This window comes from Geotrypetes seraphini, chromosome 6 (assembly GCF_902459505.1).
Source record: "Geotrypetes seraphini chromosome 6, aGeoSer1.1, whole genome shotgun sequence".
In the NCBI taxonomy this organism is placed as follows: Eukaryota; Metazoa; Chordata; class Amphibia; order Gymnophiona; family Dermophiidae; genus Geotrypetes; species Geotrypetes seraphini.
The window spans coordinates 147827039-147846284 of NC_047089.1; the positions used below are offsets into that span (position 1 = coordinate 147827039).

General features: G+C 43.3%; 1 protein-coding gene across 4 annotated transcripts in view; it reads left to right on the plus strand.

Moving 5' to 3' along the window:
* The window catches only part of IL18RAP (interleukin 18 receptor accessory protein), a 132898-nt gene that overhangs the window by 65379 nt on the left and 48273 nt on the right, over positions 1 to 19246 (plus strand). For 3 of the 4 annotated variants that reach the window (XM_033947580.1, XM_033947581.1, XM_033947582.1), the window contains exons 3-4: positions 6682 to 6937; positions 15302 to 15482. In XM_033947580.1, the coding sequence (XP_033803471.1) occupies positions 6682 to 6937; positions 15302 to 15482 (437 nt within the window). Of the gene's footprint in view, positions 1 to 6681; positions 6938 to 12175; positions 12236 to 15301; positions 15483 to 19246 lie in introns of those variants that run through there. The other variant, XM_033947583.1, reaches the window with a different exon arrangement.

The window sequence follows — 19246 nt, forward strand, 5'->3', positions numbered from 1 at the left end:
ATCCAGGTTAGACAACTCGGGCTGCTGTATCGGAAGCGTTCCATTAAACCGCGTAAGGAACACGATCCACATCTTGAGATCCGCCCGAATACCAGCAGAAATACGCACGAAATGACGACGATCACGAACACGCGAAGTGGCAGCAGCAAGCCGTCAAGCAAAAGCCCGTCCCATAGGCAGTACCCGACAAGCGAAGTTAAGAGACCCCAGCAGCGATTGAACTTCTCTGAGGGTAGCCTTGCGGGACTCAGCCATCCGAGAAATCTGCAACAACAGGAGTCTCACCTTACCCAGCGGCAACTTGGTGACCATTGCTACAGTATCGATCTCTATACCCAGAAAAGTAAGCACCGTAGTTGGACCCTCTGATTTATCCGCCACCAAAGGAATTCCGAATTCAGCGACCACGCGTTCAAATGATGCTTTCAAGCGGGAACACACCGCAGACCCCACCGCTCCCACGAAGAGAAAGTCGTCCAGATAGTGCACAACCGAATCCGCCCGCACTATGCGGACCGTAACCCAGTGCAAGAACGTACTAAACATCTCGAAGTAAGCACAAGAAATGGAGCAGCCCATCGGTAAACAACGATCGTAATAGAACTCACCCTCGAATCGAAAACCAAGCAGCGGGTAAGAGGAGGGATGGACGGGCAAAAGCCGGAAGGCAGACTCAATGTCCACCTTCACCAGTAGAGCACCACGCCCAGCCTGCACAACAAGACGCTGCGCACAATCAAACGACGAATAACGAACTACACACAGGTCACGAGGGATGCCCTCGTTGACAGAGTGGCCCAAAGGCCGGGACAGATTGTGAATCAAACGGAACTTACCAGGGTCTTTCTTGGGAATAATTGCCAACGGGGAGACCATCATAACCAAGAAAGGCTGCTTCCGAAAAGGCCCCGCAATACGTCCAAGCCCAATCTCCTCCTGCAATTTTGACCGAACCACCTCTCTTAGGCTAGTCACTGAGGATGCATTGGGAACCCGCACCGGAGCCACCGGTTTCTCGTACAGGATGACAAAACCCTCACCAAAACCCTTCTCCAACAGTACTGCTGCCCTCCGATCACCATAACAGCTCAACCACGGCCGGAGGGCCCCCACCTTAATCGGGGTGGGCACCGCAGAGGAACCCACCTCATTTTGCCGGCCCCGAGGGCAAGACCGCTCCTTTTTTAGGGCATTTAATCGCTGAGTGACCCTGCCCACACAGCGAACAGGCATGCCGGAATCTACAATCCGGAAATGGGCACGTCGCTTTGTTGAATTTCCAGCAGAGGTCATTTCCTCCCCCAGAACCCTGACCCGGTTGCCCTGCACCGGAGCGAAAGGAACAACTCACACCCGTTGATCCTGTTGCATCGATCGTACCGCACCACCTGCAGCAGCGCCCCCTGGCCTAGCCATATGCGTTAACCACAAATTGATATCTTGGGTACCCCAAGACATGTGCCTGTTTTTCTCCATCTTATCTCGAAAAGCCTCATCATAGTTGAGCCAGGCCCAACCACCGAAGCGCTGATAAGCATCGAGCACAGAATCAACGTACGCCAAAAGCAGGCCATAGTCCTGAGGACGAGCCTGGCCCCAGATGCTAGCAAGCCGAAGAAACGCTTAATGTGCCTCCACAATAAATTTGAACGACATATGGCTGACCGCCATAAATCTAGAGCGACTTTTGATAAAACTTGGTCGATTTTGGCAAACATCAGCACTTAGACCCTTGACCATAATCCGGATCATTTACCTATAGTATTCTGGTTTGATCTTTCCTTTATTTTCTCTTTATTTTATTTCATACTATTTTGTCATTGTCTGCTGACGATATACAGTCACACATGTACTGTTTTAGCATGGACTATATTGTATCTTATCTCTCTCGATTTACTCCCTTCACTATCCCATACGAAGTTTGTTCCTTGTTCTTATAGGCTTTTATGATGTGCATACTAACATGATTGATATACTGTTTACTGTTCATTTATCTTGTTATTGCCACTTCTTATTATGTAATTGGATATACTGGATGGGTGTCATCACCCGGTTTATAACCTGTGCTTCCTTGGAAGCTCTTCTTTTTGTACTTATGTTTTTTTATGTTTTCCAAAAACCAATAAAATTTTTTTGAACTAAAAAAAAAACAAACGTAGACATGATTTTCTTCTTTTGAAACCGGGGGTCACCTCATTGGGGGCTACTTTTTATTTAAGACATCCTTGTAAGTGCATTGTCCATTATCATTCCATTAAATTCATATTTTTGAACCCCAACATTTGACTAATTTTCTGGCTATGTCCCGCCTGGACAAGGAGAAAATTTAAGCTTGAGCTCTGAAAGAAAATAGTAACTCCCTTCCCAATCTATAGATATATCATTACTCCTTTTTGATTGTTTTTCTTGATTTTCTCGCATTTAAAATCTTGGATCTAAAGAGGACTTGAGTTAAATTTACCATAACAGTTTTCTTGTAAACTGCTTAATTTTTTAAGTATGGATCTATATGATTGTAATATGCTTGGTTAAATTTGCCTTCTGTACATGTTTTACTTGATATTATATTGAAATCAATACAAATACTTAAATATTAAAAAAAAAAAGAATTCTATGAGCATTGGAGCTAATACTGCTGCAACCGGCAATAAAAAAAGCCTAGCATGGCTTTGTAAAAGGAGTCCTATATTTCCTCTGCTTTTAATTTAAAGATTCCAATTTTGTGGACTAAGGGGAACTTTTGCCAAGATTGCAGTATGCAATAACATATATTTAAAACAGCTTGAAAGGACTTGTGCTGAGGTGCCCATGGTAATTTTGCAATCTGCATGCTCACCCGCCACACTAAAATTTTATAATATATTTTTCATGGAGGGACTTGTCTGGGGGTATACAATGGATGTTCCTACGCCAATCCTTCATCTATTCCTTAAAGTTCTAGCCCCTGTTCACTATCTCTATCTTTATCTCTATCTACATATAGTAATATCACTATCTCTATCTTTATCTCTATCTACATATAGTAATAATTTATAAATATCTCAATCAGTTCTGTAGAAAAACAGAGTGCTATTTGTTATAAATGTGCAGGGTTTACTTTTTTATCAACATCTATGGGGCTCATAATAATTTTATTTTTTATTCTTTCTAAAACAGTGTCATACAAATGAACAAACAGTAGGTATTACATACATTACACTAATATCTATACAGGTAACATATTTATCATTCAAGATTTTCAGTTGTCCTACATATAATAATAACATAATTTATATAATAAAATGCTAAGCGCGCATGCGCACTCTTACCCCGTGTTCCCTGTTCCCTGATCTGTCGGGCTGTGGTTGGCAGAGTGCGCATGTGCGCTAAGGCGCATGAAAGGCGGTGTGGAGAGGCAGCTGCCAGGAGGAGGGCTTGGAGCAGCGCTGGCGGCGGCTGCCAGGAGGAGGGCTTCGAGGTGACATGGCTGTCGGCTTCAGGCACGCGCGGCGGCTGTCAGCGCCTGCAGGCCGAGTCGGCTGTCGGTGGAGGGCAGACGCGAGAGGAGGTAAGGGGTGCTGCTGGACAGGAGAAGAGGTGCTGATGACAGGGGGGGCAGGAAAAGGAAGGGAAGCGTACTGCTGGACAAGGGGAGCAGGGATGGACAGGGGAAAGGGTGCTGATGGAGAGGGGGCAGAAAAAGGAAGGAGGCGTACTGCTGGATAGGAGGAGCAGGAAAGAGGTGTTGAAAGATAGGGAAAGAGGTGCTGATGGACGGGGGAAGAAAAAGGAATGGAGGCCTACTGCTGGACAGGGGGAGCAGGAAAGAGGTGCTGATGGACAGGGGAAGAGGTACTGATGGATGGGGGGAGGAAGGGAAGCCTACTGCTGGACAGGGGGAGCAGGAAAGAGGTGATGATGGACAGGGGGAGGTAAAACAAAGGGAGAAGGGTTTCTGCTGGATAAGGGGAACAGTGAAGGGGTGGTGGTGGAGACAGGGGAGGTAAAGGGAAGGGAGAATGGACAGGGGGAGCAGGCAAAGGAAAAAGAAAGAAAGAAAGATAGAAATAGAGAAAGCGGCTAAGGAGAGAGAGAGAGAGAGAGAGAGAGAGAAAGAAATAAAGACAGACACACACACATATAGTCTAGCACCCATTAATGTAACGGGCTATAAGACTAGTATAACATAATATATAGTATAAAGTTACCCAAACATAATAATTTTTTTAAAAAGTTCAAAAAGTGGCCTAAATTGGTACTTGGACGATCAAAAAGACAGATCGTCCAAGTACCTATAATCAAAGCTGGTTTTAGACGTATCTAAAACCAGCTTAGGCCTTTACCCTGTCTCTGAAAGCCTAGAGCAAAAAGAGGCATTTTTAGAGGAGGGAAAGGACGGTAGGCAGGCCAACCGAGACTTAGTCGTACTGCAAGTATAACCAAAATTCTAGGGAGATGGCCCAATCGGAACTTATATATTTTGACTTAGACCAAGTCAAAACAGGTATAAGTTCTGAACAGGGCCCAACAAGCTGATCGTGGCTCCCGTGATCAGCTCAGCAGCACCGGCAACCTGCACCCACCCCAAAATGATTGCGGCGAGAGAGATGCCTAATCTGTCCTGCCGTGATCGCAATCCCCCCGAACTGCCATGAACCGTGGCAGAAAAGATGCCCAATCTCTCCTGCCAGCATCCCCCCAACAAACCCAATACTGGCAAGATAAATGCCCAATCTCTCCTGCCAAAGGCGCACCACCCCTCCCCCCCCGAATACCAGCAGGAGAGATTCCAAGCCCTGTTGCCAGAAGGCGAAACCCCTGAACCTATCCTCTGAACCAGCAGGAGAAAGCTCAAGCCCTCCTGCCAGAAGGTGAACCCCCCAAACCGGCATGAGGGAGCCCAAGCCCTCCTACCCATGGCACACTCCCCCTGCAACCTCCCTGAACCCCCGATCACCCCCAAATGGCCCCCCACTACCCAGGCCCCCCTAAACCCCTAACCCCCGACGCCCCCAACTTACTTTAACATTGGTCAGCCAGCTGGGTCCCAAGCCCGGCCAGCTGGCAGACCCGCCATCCTTAAGCAGATGGGATGGGTTGGCCTTAGGGGTCTGGGCTAATTAGGCCCTAGGCCAGCCATTCCGAGCATGGCGGACCTGCCGGCCAGGCTTGGGACCCGTCCGGCCAATGTTAAGGTAAGTTGGGGGGGTGTTAGGGGTTTGTCTTCCGGCAGGAGGGCCTAGGCTCCCTCCTGCCGGTATTGTCAAGGGTTCGGGGGGGGTGTCGGCAGGAGGGCTTAAGATCCCTCCTGCTATGATCATGGCCGTTTGAGAAGGGGGGTGTCGGCAGGAGGGTTTGGGATCCCTCCTGCCTGAAAGTGGCCATATGGGGGGGGGGGGGGAAATCATGATCAAGGCAGGAGTGATTAGGCATCTCTCCTGCCACTATCATTGCAGGGGGTGGGTATTCTGTAACCGGTGTTGTTTTTGAGAGACACCGGTTACCGATTCCAGCTTTTAGGGGAAGGACTGGCGTTTGGGACTTGGGCGATTTTATGATTGGGAATGTGTTTTAATTTTAGACATTGTGGTGGTCTGGGCGATTAAACTGCTGAATGTAGAGGTAGGCCATTCTAAAAAAAAAAACTTCATTTTGGATGTTTTTTTTGGAATTGACATTTTCCCTGCTGTTACTTTCAGCATTTAGGGACTTAGGCCAAAAGGGGATTTAGAAGTTTGTTTTTTTTTTATGCTCCTTCATGTTCATACCTCTTCCCGCACTAGGTATACCCTCAGTATAGTATTTTGCCAGAAAGGGCTTCTATGGACAGGACTGTCCTGAGGGTTGCACACGATGCAAGGAAGTCTACTCTGTGACACAAAATTTGTTCCCTATTCATTGACTTCTCTGCTTGGCTGTGGTTCAATGGGCAGGGTGGAAACACTAGAAGGGGTGCCATATGGGTATGATTCCAATTTAGGCACTTCCATCTATATAGTAGAAGCCATCTTCTCAACGCTTCCTTTTCTGACTCTATATATAGTATTAGAATGATACATTCAAAAATAGCGGCGGAAAGATCAGGTTCATTGTCTAAATTCAATAGGCGCTGGAGTCCTCTCTTGCTGTATGCGGATTCGCCACCTGCTAACTGACCTCAGACCTCATTCTTTGTGTTGATAATACTCTCATAACCCCTCTGACATTGTCAATTTCCCCTTATTACTAATACTTTTATCTCTCCTTTTCTCCAGTGATGATTGTTGTTCATGGATGTGGTGTGGTCTTTTTGACTGATAGTATACAGACGACACGCTATTATTATTGGTTATGTATCATGTACTAGGTATTTTTCCTTTTTTCTTTTCCCTCCCCTCCCTCCCCTTTTTACTGATATGGAATGTTGTATTATCATTGACTAATTTTGGGCGTTGACTTGTGCATTTATTGAATACTAACACAAGCTTTATTGTCAGGATCTCTTGTTCTGTATTAGTATTGTTTTATTCATTTATGTTATGTTACAAAAACTTTCAATAAAACGTACTGAACTTAAAAAAAAAAGAATGATACATTCTGTTCCAAGCAGCTCCAATGGATAATGGTTGGAATTCTTAAAGCCTCTGCTTGTGTAAAGCTTCTGTACAGTTGATTATCATTAATCAAGGGCATCGACTTACTATTGTGATTGTTTTTTTTCAGGTTGTTCAGATGGAAAACCAAGTTTTAAATACCGTGCAATAAATGAAGAACGCTTTTACTTACAATGCATTTTACCACAGCCATCATTTCAAAGCTCAGGCTGTATATTCAACTATTCAACCTTCAATCAAGTCAAATGGTTCAGACAACATGAAAATAAGTTGATAGAGCTTGACAACAGCAGCAATGATCCTAAAACCCTTTGGTTTTTACCTGCAAGAATCAGTGACTCTGGAACTTACATCTGTAGCCTATGGTACTATTATTATTAACAAACAGTATATATATGAAATAATGGATATGATTCAAGTGAGATTTTTTTCTTCCTGATTGATAAACTGGAAAGAAATGATCTCTAAGGGCCAGATTCTAAAAAACGGCATCCCAATCGTAGACGGCGGTAGGCATCATACTGCCATCTAACGGACCAATCAGGACACATGCATAAAAAAAAAAATTATGGGGTGAAGGACGCCTACAATGTAGGCATTGTTTGTGCGCATACAGATATATCTAGGCACGCCTACAGATGCCTAAGGCTGGCATAGGCATGGATTTCGCTGGAAGCGGACTTAGGCATCCGAGGCATGCCTAGACACTTCTCGTAGGCGCAAGCCAGACGCCTTAAATATAGGCTTGTAAAATGCTGGCTTACGGCAGGTGCCATTTCTAGAATCAGGCCCTATGTGAACACAATAGCATGAGCAAGGAGCTACTAGGAAAATAAGTATTGTATTTATTGTATTTGATATACCGCTTGCACATGAGTATTAAGCGGTCTATAAAACCAAAACAATAGGCACATTGAACTTCCCTCTCTGTCCCAAACAGGCTCACAATCTAAACTAAAGTGCCTAAGAGAAAAGATAAAATTGATAAAAAGATAAAATTGACTCCCTCTTTTACTAAGGAGCACTAACCAATTAGCGCTTGCTAATCAAATTTGCGTGCGCTAAACGCTAATGCATCCATAGACTAACATGCATGCATTAGCATTTAGTGCATGCTAATCGGTTAGCGCGCCTTAGTAAAAGAGGGCCTGGAAAGGAGGAAAGAAAGAAGAAGACGACACCCCAGAAAAAATGACTTCAGAATAATTAGGAATAAAAAAACCCAAAAGATCCAAGAGGAAAATCAGAATAGTAGAACTATCAAAAATAATAAATATATAAATTACAATATCAAGCAGAAAAAATAAGAGATGAAAATAAAGAAATTAAACAGAAAAAAAGCAGAAATTAAACAAACCCAGCAAAATAGAATGAAATAAATTAGAAATTAAAGTAAAATAAATTTCTGTTTGCTACTAGATCCAAGCTTCATTCTGGTCCAATGAAGCACCATATCCACCTTCTGTGGAAGGCTGGTAAAGCAAGGAAGGATCCAAGGCACAGTTAATGTTTTATTGTGTTTGCTCTGTCGAAACATGTTTTAGCATTTTCAATATGTATGCATGCAGTTTTGTAAACTGCATAGTTTTTATGCGATATATACATTTTTAAATAAATAAATATTATAATACTAGCTGATGCCCCGGCATTGCACGGGTATTTAATTATAGCAATAACACTGTAAATGGATTCAAATAAAGATACTTTATAGTGGTGAATGAAATTATTTTTTTACAGCTTAATAAAAAGTACAATATTCAAATTATAATGTGAAATATTTGACAAAATGAATACAATACAACTAACGCAAAACGTGATTATAAACAACAATTTTAGTTTCACCTCCTGGAGCAAGAACATATAAATTATTGGGTGAACCCAGCCTTGAGCAAGCAACATAGAGTTGTGGGCCTCGAGACCCCCAGAACATATCACCCCAGGTAGTGAGGGATCTGCATACCAAGTTGCGTTCAAATCGGTCAAGCCATTTTTGAATTACTGTGAGAATGGCAGCTTTTTACATTTTTTCCATTGACATGAATGGGTGAAATCTGATTTTATGTTTATAGCTCCGCCCATGTGTGCAGGTGGGCCGCGAGACCCCCAGAACATATCACCCCAGGTAGTGAGGGATCTGCATACCAAGTTTCGTTCAAATCGGTCAAGCCGTTTTTGAATTACTGTGAGAATGGCAGCTTTTTACATTTTTTCCATTGACATGAATGTGTAAAATATGATTTTCTGTTTGTAGCTCCGCCCACATGTGCAGGAGGGCCGCGAGACCCCCAGAACATATCACCCCAGGTAGTGAGGGATCTGCATACCAAGCTTCGTTCAAATCGGTCAAGCCGTTTTTGAATTACTGTGAGAATGGCAGCTTTTTACATATTTTCCATTGACATGAATGGGTGAAATCCGATTTTCTGTTTGTAGCTCCGCCCACATGTGCAGGTGGGCCGCGAGACCCCCAGAACATATCACCCCAGGTAGTGAGGGATCTGCATACCAAGTTTCGTTCAAATCGGTCAAGCCGTTTTTGAATTACAGTGAGAATGGCAGCTTGTTACATTTTTTCCATTGACATGAATGGGTGAAATCTGATGTTCTGTTTGTAGCTCCGCCCACATGTTCAGGTGGGCCACGAGACCCCCAGAACATATCACCCCAGGTAGTGAGGGATCTGCATACCAAGTTTCGTTCAAATCGGTCAAGCCGTTTTTGAATTACTGTGAGAATGGCAGCTTTTTACATTTTTTTCCATTGACATGAATGGGTGAAATCTGATTTTCTGTTTGTAGCTCCGCCCACGTGTGCAGGTGGGCCGCGAGACCCCCAGAACATATCACCCCAGGTAGTGAGGGATCTGCATACCAAGTTTCGTTCAAATCGGTCAAGCCGTTTTTGAATTACTGTGAGAATGGCAGCTTTTTACATTTTTTCCATTGACATGAATGGGTGAAATCTGATTTTATGTTTGTAGCTCCGCCCACGTGTGCAGGTGGGCCGCGAGACCCCCAGAACATATCATCCCAGGTAGTGAGGGATCTGCATACCAAGTTTCATTCAAATCGGTCAAGCCGTTTTTGCGTGATCGCGGCAAATACACACACACACACATACATACATACATACCTCTGATTTTATATATATAGATAATATGTAAACTGCTTTTATTTATTTAAAAATATAAATACTGTATATTAACTATATGGTTTACAAAGATTGCATTCATAAAAGGTTAAGCACCACATATGAACACAATTGCAGAACAACACTTGTAAAAAAGGAAAAGAAAAGAAAAACCAGACAGTTCAGATCAATATCTAATAAACCTAACACAGGAAAGCACTAACTAACAATTGAATTTTCAGCATTTTCTTAAAATTCATCCTCCCAGCACAGTATCGCAAAATTCCAAGCAAAGCATTCCAATGTTTAGAACCTGCCACAGACAGCATCGCTGCACCAATCCTAACATGAGAGATTGACATCATACCCTCTAAGCTCAGTTTCATGCTATTTTCTGATCTCGGATACTTTCTAGGCTGATAAATTTCAAAAAATCCTTGAAAAACAGCCGGGAGACATGATACAAAATCTGATGTATAGTTCAAAAGAAGAACTCTGTGCTGCATGGTTAACCAATGCAGTTGCTTCAGTACTGGGGTTATGTGAGTCGTTCTTGGAACACCAGTAATCAATCTTGCTTCAGAGTTAATCAACATCTGCAGTGCCCTCATCTTCACTTTAGCAACTCCCAAGTATAGTGCATTGCAATAATCCACCTTGTACTACACTACGGAAATCGAATGCTGAAAACGTGGAGGGGCATAATCAAAAGATACGTCTAAGTCCGTTTTGGGCCTAAGTTGCTAGTCCCCCAAAGTCAGCAATGTCTAAAGTCCATTCTCAAAAAATACATCCAAAATATTTTTTTTTCGAAAATCATCTAATTATACGTCCAGCCGTTTGATTGGCCAGACCGCCAAGTCATCTATCTTTATACCCTATTCTCATCCAAAAAATTGTCTAAGTCAAAAACGCTTAGAACAAGACCTTTTGGATGTGGGAGGGGCCAGCAAAGTGATGGACTAAGTCTAGGCTGGCCCACGTCCCGCCCAGATCCTTCCCTCACCACTCCTCCTAAAACACCCCCTTTAGCTCTGGGCATACAGCAGCACTGAAAAGGCCTAAGTCATTTTGAGATACATCTAAAACCCGGTTCGATTATCGGCACTTGGATGTCTTGTCTTACAGATCGTCCAGGTGCTGATTTAGGCCGGTTTTTAGACGTATTTCCGTTTTGATTATGAGCCCCATAGGTTTTAATCTGTATAATAGTTGAAATTACATATATCCTGCCTGAATTGTTTTCAATATTTGTTTTTCCATAGTTAAACAACTATCCAAGCATATTCCTAAAATAGTCATCTCCTTTTTTACTACCAATCACTCCCCCATCACAACACTTTCTATCACAAAATTATCCCTTTGACTTCTCACGATCTCCTCAGTTTTATTAACATTTAATTTCAGATCATGTTCATCCATCCACCTCACAATCCTATCCATATATCCTTGCAAACACTTTGGGCGTCATATACCAGGAAAAATAAATTGTACTCCCATCTCCGGGCCTTAATTGTAACCATAGAAAAATGGTGGTATATCAAGTCCCATGAACTTTCCCTTTAGAAAATATTGCCAAAGCACAGAAATAGCAAGGATTCTTTCATTTTGTAGAAAACATTACTTCCCATGAAGTTGACACTTTCTATAGTTGATGGCTAGTGACATCAGGTTTATTTTAAGTCATTGGCTATATTCATTTGATGCTGTCTACCCAAGAAAGATCTAGGGGCCTTTTTACCAAACTGCAATAAAAAGTGGCCTTATTAGATCCTTTATTTATTTATTTATTTTTAGTATTTATACAGTATACTACTTATAACCTAAGTAGTTTACATTCGGTTACTCAAGCATTTTTCCCTATCTGTCCTGGTGGGCTCACACTCTATCTAATGTACCTGAGGCAATAAGTAACTTGTCCAGGGTCACAAGGAGCAACATGGGTTTGAACCTATAACCTCAGGGTGCTGAGATGTACTAAAACCATTTTTTGCTGCCAATGGCCAATTTTCCTATTTTTCTCATTAATGGCCATGTGATAATTTTCCCATTAGTACATGAGCTCCTACTGCCACCCATTATGTATCCTGTAAGGGCTCACGTGTGAATCAGTGAGCACACGGCAATATAGCTGCGCTAACCAATTAGTGTAGAGTATGTCCACTCGCCATCCCCAGACCCACTGCACACAGGGGACGTCTGAGAGAGATCCGTGGTAAGCCCTTTTTTGCTACAGTAAGTACTTGTTAGTGTTTACTGCAACTTAGAACAAGGACTCTCCATACTACAGCATTTCCTAAAAATAAGTCAGTACAAGTAATGGATAGGAATATGTAAGGGAAAAAAATTGGCTCATTTTCATGTCATTTTGGACTTCTCCCCAACTATCATGCCACATATTTGTTTTAATAAAAACAATGTTTGCATATTATAATATTTTAACTTGTGTTGAAGTAGGAATACCAAAGGGAAATAGAACCACAGCGACAACTTTTAACTTCAAGAAAGGAAACTACGAAGCGATGAGGGTAATGGTAAGGAAGAAACTTAGGAACAGCTCAAAGAAATGGCAGACTGTAGAGCAAGCCTGGTTTTATTCAAGGACACAGTGAGCGAGGCGCAAAATCTGTATATCCCTAGATTCAGAAAAGGGTGCAAAAAGAGCCAAGCAAAAGACCCGACGTGGATATCTAAAAGAAGTGAAGAAAGCGATAGGTCGATAGGTGATAAGAAGAATTCATTCAAGAAATGGAAAAAGTGCAAAACTGAGGAGAACTGGAAAGAACAAAGGAAGTATCAAAAAGAATGTCACCTTGTGATTAGAAAAGCAAAAAGAGAATATAAAGAGAGGCTAGCCAGGGAAGCACAAGTGGGCGACAAGATGGCAGATGAAGTTTAATGTAGAGAAATGTAAAGTCTTGCAAGTAGAAATCCAAGGTACAACTACATGATGGGTGGGCTGGTATTGGGAGAAAGTAGCCTAGAGAAGGACTTGGGGGTACTGGTAGACAAGACAATGAAACCTTCGGCACAGTGTGCAGCGGCCTCTAAAAGGTGAACAGAATGCTAGGTACAATCAAGAAAGGTATTACAGCCAGAACGAAAGAAGTTATCCTGCCATTGTATCGGGCAATGGTGCGCCTGCATCTGGAGTACTGCGTCCAATATTGGTCGCCGTACCTGAAGAAGGATATGGCGATACTCGAGAGGGTTCAGAAAAGAGCGACAAGATTGATAAAAGGTATGGAAAACCTTTCATATGCTGAAAGATTGGAGAAACTGGGACTTTTATCCCTGGAGGTTAAGCGGAGGCTTAGAGGGGACATGATAGAGACTTACAAGATTATGAAGGGCATAGAGAAAGTGGAGAGGGACAGATTCTTTAAACTTTCGAAGACTACAAGAACGAGAGGGCATTTGGATAAATTAAGAGGAGACAGATTCAGAACCAATGCTAGGAAGTTCTTCTTCATCCAGAGGGTGGTGGACACCTGGAATGCGCTTCCAGCAGGCGTGGTAGGACAGAGTACGGCATTGGGTTTCAAGAAAGGATTAGATGTTTTCCTGAAGGAAAAGGGGATTGAAGGGTATAGATAGAGGATTAATATGCAGGTCCTGGACCTGATGGGCCGCCATGTGAGTGGACTACTGGACATGATGACCCTCTGGTCTGACCCAGCAGAGGCACTGCTTATGTTCTTATGCTTCTTAGGCTAATGTGTGCAAAATCAGTTTAGTGCATACAAATTTTTGCCTCATCTTAGTTTACCATGAGGAGTGTAGGTTGCTAACCTCTGGCATCTCACTACCAGAGGTTAGGGACTCCCGTGGTACATAAATAACAGGGGGCCTTTTACTAAGGTGTGGTAGCCATTTTAGCACGCGCTAAAAATTAGCATTCACTAAATGCTAACACGTCCATTATATCCTATGGATGTGTTAGCATTTAGTGCGTGCTTAATTGGCTACTGCACCTTAGTAAAAGACCCAGAGAATTTGTGATCAACCTAACAAGCCGTATTATTTATTCTCCTCAGTAATATCATGCTAGTAGCCCCTCTCCCTCTTCTGAAGCCAACCCCACAGGGGAGCTCAGAATGGTTTACATGAGCTTATTCAGGAACTCAAGCATCTCCCCCTATCTGTCCTGGTGGGCTTACAATCTAATGTACCTGGGGCAATTAGGTGACTTGCCCAGGGTCACAAGAAGCAGCGTAGGTTTGAAATCACAACCTCAGGGTGCTGAGGCTGTAGCTTTAACCACTGCACCACACACACAATGTACAGTTGCAGTTAACAGGTTACGATGGGACATAGTTTCAGTACTACTTAACAATACAAGTTTTTATCCTAACTTGACACATACTCAAGGGTCTAATACCAATATACATACAGGGACATAATTTGGATGTAGGGCACTAGTCGCTCAAAGTCAGCAGTGGAAAAATGTCCATTCTCCAAAAGTACGTTCAAATTTTTTCGAAAATCATTTAATCATCCAGACTACCACTATGTCTATCTTTATACCACATTCTTGAACAAAAATTTGTCCAAGTCCCAAACACCCAGAACAAGACCTTTTTAGACATGAAATGCTAACTCCCTCCTGCTAAACCCTCCCCCCCTGAAGCCATCCCCCTCCACCCCAAAATGTCTGCAGCAGGAAGAGTGCCCAATTCTTCTTGCTGTCACCTTGCCGAGACATCCACCGGTAGGAGGGATGCCCAGTCTCTCCTGCTGGAACCCCCAAAGCCATCCCCCCTTGCCCAAATATCCACAGTAGGAGGAGTGCCCAGTTCCTCCTGCCACCACCTGGCCTAGACCTCCATCGGCAGGGCAGGTTTTTAGATGCATTTTTGTTTTGATTATTAGCCACTTAATATACAGTTTACAGGCTAAATTCGCCATAGTTACAGTGCAAGATTTTTTTCAATATAAGTTTTTATCCTAACGTGGCACATACACATTTCTTTGTAATCTTTTGGTCATGGGCAGGAGAGTTAGATGAAGAGGTATGTTTTTATCCAATCTGCGGGGGCAGTCAATTCCAGTTACTTCTGCTCTTGCTGGTGCTGGGTTCAGAATGACACTGGTGACCTCTGGCAATAGTCTTGTAGTACTAATGCTAGGATTCAAACTACCATGTAAAAGCAAAAAAAAAATATTTGTATGCTGCTGAGGAGGGGACAACACAATGTTGTATTTTGCAAAATATGATGGTGTGTGTTTTGGCTTTCCAAATATTAAAAAATGTAACATGTAGCCCCCAGTAGAAAAAGGTTGAACAAGACTGCTCTAGAACATCTTATTTTGCACATTGAGCTGAACCAATCACATGTTAATATTATGCAGTAAATAAGATCCCTTCCTCCCCTCCCCCAACCATGGATGCAAATGCTGAATTTCCACTATCCTAGTTTTATAGTCGCCATTCCATGAAAAAGAAAACAAATGCAGAAAACAGTCCTCCATTTCCAGCATAGCAAAGCATAGAACCACCAGCTAGTCATTGACTTGATGCTGGTGTCCTTTTGTCTGATGATAAAGAGTTCATGCTTGATTTGCTTTTTTGTTTTGTTTACTATTTTAATGCTACACAGGCAGGAAAATGTTTGTATGAGGATAATCCTTGAAGTTCAAGCAAAGGAAGATGCAAACTGTTCATATAATGGATCAAGTGACGTAATGTTTGTTGTTGGTACTGGCCGAGAAATTTTTTGTCCTGCAGCAAGCTGTGACAATGGTTTACGAAGGTCAGCAGGACATGTCACATGGTACAAGGTAATCAGACTACAAAGAAAAAAATAATTGTGTCAATTTTTAAATAATAATTCTAATTTTTACAGTACTACTAGACATATCTAACACTACACATGTACACTAGTTCTCTGCCCCAGAGAACTTACAGTCTAAGGGACTAAGGCGCATACAGGGATACAGAAGTTTTCACCAGGTTACACTTGGCTGGGCCTCCGCGTGAGCGGATCACCGGACTTGATGGACCCAGGGTCTGTTCCGGAGATGGCAGTTCTTATGTTCTTATGTTCTTTACCAAACTGCAGTAAAAAGTAGCCTTAAAGCATTCTTACACGAGTCATTCCCACCCACTAAGGCCATTTTTTTCACTGAGGTGAAATGGCCGATTTAACTTTCTTCCCCATTAATGGTCATACATTATTTAATGCATCCCTATCGCCACTCATTATGTAAGTGGTAAGGTTCACTTGCTAAACATGTGTTAATTGGTTAGTGTGTGGTAATCTGGTAACACTCCAACTCTCAGACCCCCATATACCCATCTTCAGTGGTAAAAAATAAAGTTTATCGTTAGCATGTGGGCTTCCTGTGGCTGCACACATGCATAAATTAGCATGGGATGCATAACTGTACCCCACAGTAAGCCCTTTTTATGCTACAGTAAGCATGTGCTAACGCTTACTACATCCTAGTAAAGTGACACCTTAATGTGTACCTGAGGCAATGAGAAATAAAGTGGTTCACCCAAGTTCACAAGGAGTATGAGTGGCTGTAGCTGGATGTAAACTCTGGTTCTTAGGTCATTGTCCTAACCACTACACCATGTCCGCTCCACTTTATGAACTCTATAAAACTAAAGGAATACAGTAGAAGTTGTTAGGGTCCTATCTATTAGAAATAGGCAGTCATTTCATCTGTCGAAACAGGCTGGGTCTTGTTTGCCAATGACAGGCTCCTCAACTAGCATAAGCAAGTGTGGTAAATGCAAGGGGCATGCCCATTATCTGCCCTACATTTACCACACAAAGCAGATATTTACCATATGGCACTGTATTGCATGCAGTGGCAGATAACGCGGGGGCACCCATTCTATCTGCCACTGCATGCAACGTGGTGCAGGTAAGAGCATAAGAACATAAGAATTGCCACTGCTGGGTCAGACCAGTGGTTCACGTGCCCAGCAGTCCGCTCCCACGGTGGCCCTTAGGTCAAAGACCAGTCCCTATTTGAGTCTAGCCTTACCTGCGTACATTCCGGTTCAGCAGGAACTTGTCTAACCTTGTCTTTAATCCCTGGAGGGTGTTTTCCCCTATAACAGCTTCCAGAAGAGCGTTCCAGATTTCTACCACTCTCTGGGTGAAGAAGAACTTCCTTACATTTGTATGGAATCTATCCCCTTTTAACCTTAAAGAGTGCCCTCTCGTTCTCTCCACCTTGGAGAGGGTGAACAATCTCTCTTTCTCTACTAAGTCAATTCCCTTCAATATCTTGAATGTTTTGATCATGTCCCCTCTCAGTCTCCTCTTTTAAAGCAAAGTTATCTCTGCAAACACATCTTCCCCATTTGATTCACCCAACACCCTCTCATATCTGAACCCCCCTACCTATACCCAGTCTGATCTCTCATCCCCTGTGACATCCTACCCATCTAATTCCTTGTCTCAAAACTTGCCTCAGAAGATCCAATCCCTGCCCTAGGCCTAAATGACCCTCTCCCCAAAGTTGGACCCTCATTCACTCCTGACCTTCCCCAAATCTACCGATGGTTATTCACTGTCCCAGGTTGCAAAATGGCCACCATAATATCTAATGTTAGTCTTGCAGTACTAATGCTATGACTCCTACCATTTATCTCATGGTACTACTGCTAGATGGCATATGCTTCCATATACTCTCATGACTCTAAATTAGATAAAATGCTTATGTAAGCGGCCAAAAATGTTCATTGATTTAAGGTGTGTGATTACTTGACACTGTCAGTGGTATGAAGCTGACCATTACCTGCCCCCCCCCCCCCAAAGTGCACAGTGCAATCACAACTTAATCCACAAATAGTAGCAACATTGGTATTCAGATAGGGAAGAGCACTATGGGGGTGGGGGAGGAGTATTTTGAGTACAGGGAGGTGTTACTCTGGGTTTACTGCCCCTTTATCAAAAAACACATGGTGCCATTACTACAATGGAATTTGTTAAACTAAAGTACTAACACACCATAGTTTAGTAGATTTTGTGAGAATTTACTTGTGTTAGAAGTAGACAGGAAAGAACCAAGCACAGGAGAGTGCACAGCGCCGCACAATAAAGACATAAGACAAGGGAGAGGACATCTAGTGGACTCCGAAGAAAGAGAAATGGAAGCAGCAAGAACCCGGAGGAGCTTCCCAGTGTACTGCACAGAGTGTCATATGTATGACTACCTTCCCTCGGGAAGGCAGGCATACATATGCAGTCGGTGTCAGGAACTGGAAAGCCTGAAGAAGGAAGTTGGTCGACTGCAGTGCAGGGTTCAAGAGCTGGAGGGACTCCACATCTCAGAAGCACCTTTCGAGACAACTGAAGACCCTGCAGGAGAAAGCCACATCAAGGAGCAAGTAAGGGAGCTCGAAAGATTCATCGAGGAGGCCTACAGGCAGGCAGAAGAGCAGGAGCATCAGCAGCGCTGGAGCGAGGAAGCTACGGCTACACAAGATGGAGGACATGGGCCAACAGATGGAAGACAGGGGCCAACGGACGCCGAGAATGAAGTATCACATGGAAGATTTGTGCAAGCAGAGAGGGCAAAGACTGGCGGGTACCCTGAAAGAGAAGGACTAAACCACGCCGAGGATACAGATTTGAGACCAGTGAGGAAGCTGAAGAAGGAGAAATCTGCAGTCGTCGTGGGAGACTCAATCCTGAGAGAAGTGGACAGTCACGTAGCAGGAGGGAGAGAGGATCGGCTAGTGACCTGTCTCCCAGGAGCAAGAACGAAGGACATCTCCGACAGAATTGAGAGGATCCTGGATGGCGCGGAAACAGAAGAGACAGCAGTGATAATCCACGTGGGAACAAATGATGTCAACAGGAGAAATTACAGCAGGACTACGCTAATTGAACAGTTCAAGATCCTAGGAAGGAAACTGAAGCTGAGGACACAGAAGATAGCATTCTCAGAGATTCTGCCAGTACCGAGGGCAGACGTGAAGAGGCAGACCGAGCTACAAGCAATAAACGCTTGGTTGAGGAGATGGTGCGAAGAAGAAGGATTCCTTTTTGTAAGAAACTGGACAACTTTTTGGGGGAAGAACAAGCTCTTCAGGAGGGACGGACTACACCTGAGCAAGGCAGGAACGAGACTGCTAGCAAACAACGTCAAGAGAGGAATTGAGCAGGCTTTAAACTGAGAAGAAGGGGAAAGCCGATAATCGACCTGACGTCGACGGTTCGGACAAGAGTATCCAAAGAAGATACTGAGCGGGAAAAATGCTGGGAACAGGCAAGAGACGAACAACAGAAGCTGTTGACCAACAAAAAGGGCAAACAGATAAAATTAGAGGAACAGGAGAGATCAGGAAATCAGGTTGCAGATAATAAAGATACACCAAAACATGAGGAAGAAAAGATACACCAAAAAATGAGGAAGAAAGGAACAGAAATGAGGGACTGGCAGCCCAACTAGGGGATGGTAAGAGGAGCAAAACACATGTAAAACCAGCAGAGAAAAGAAAAGACCAGGACTTAAATTGCTTGTACGCTAATGCAAGGAGCCTAAAGACCAAAATGGGAGAATTAGAAGCCATAGCCAAA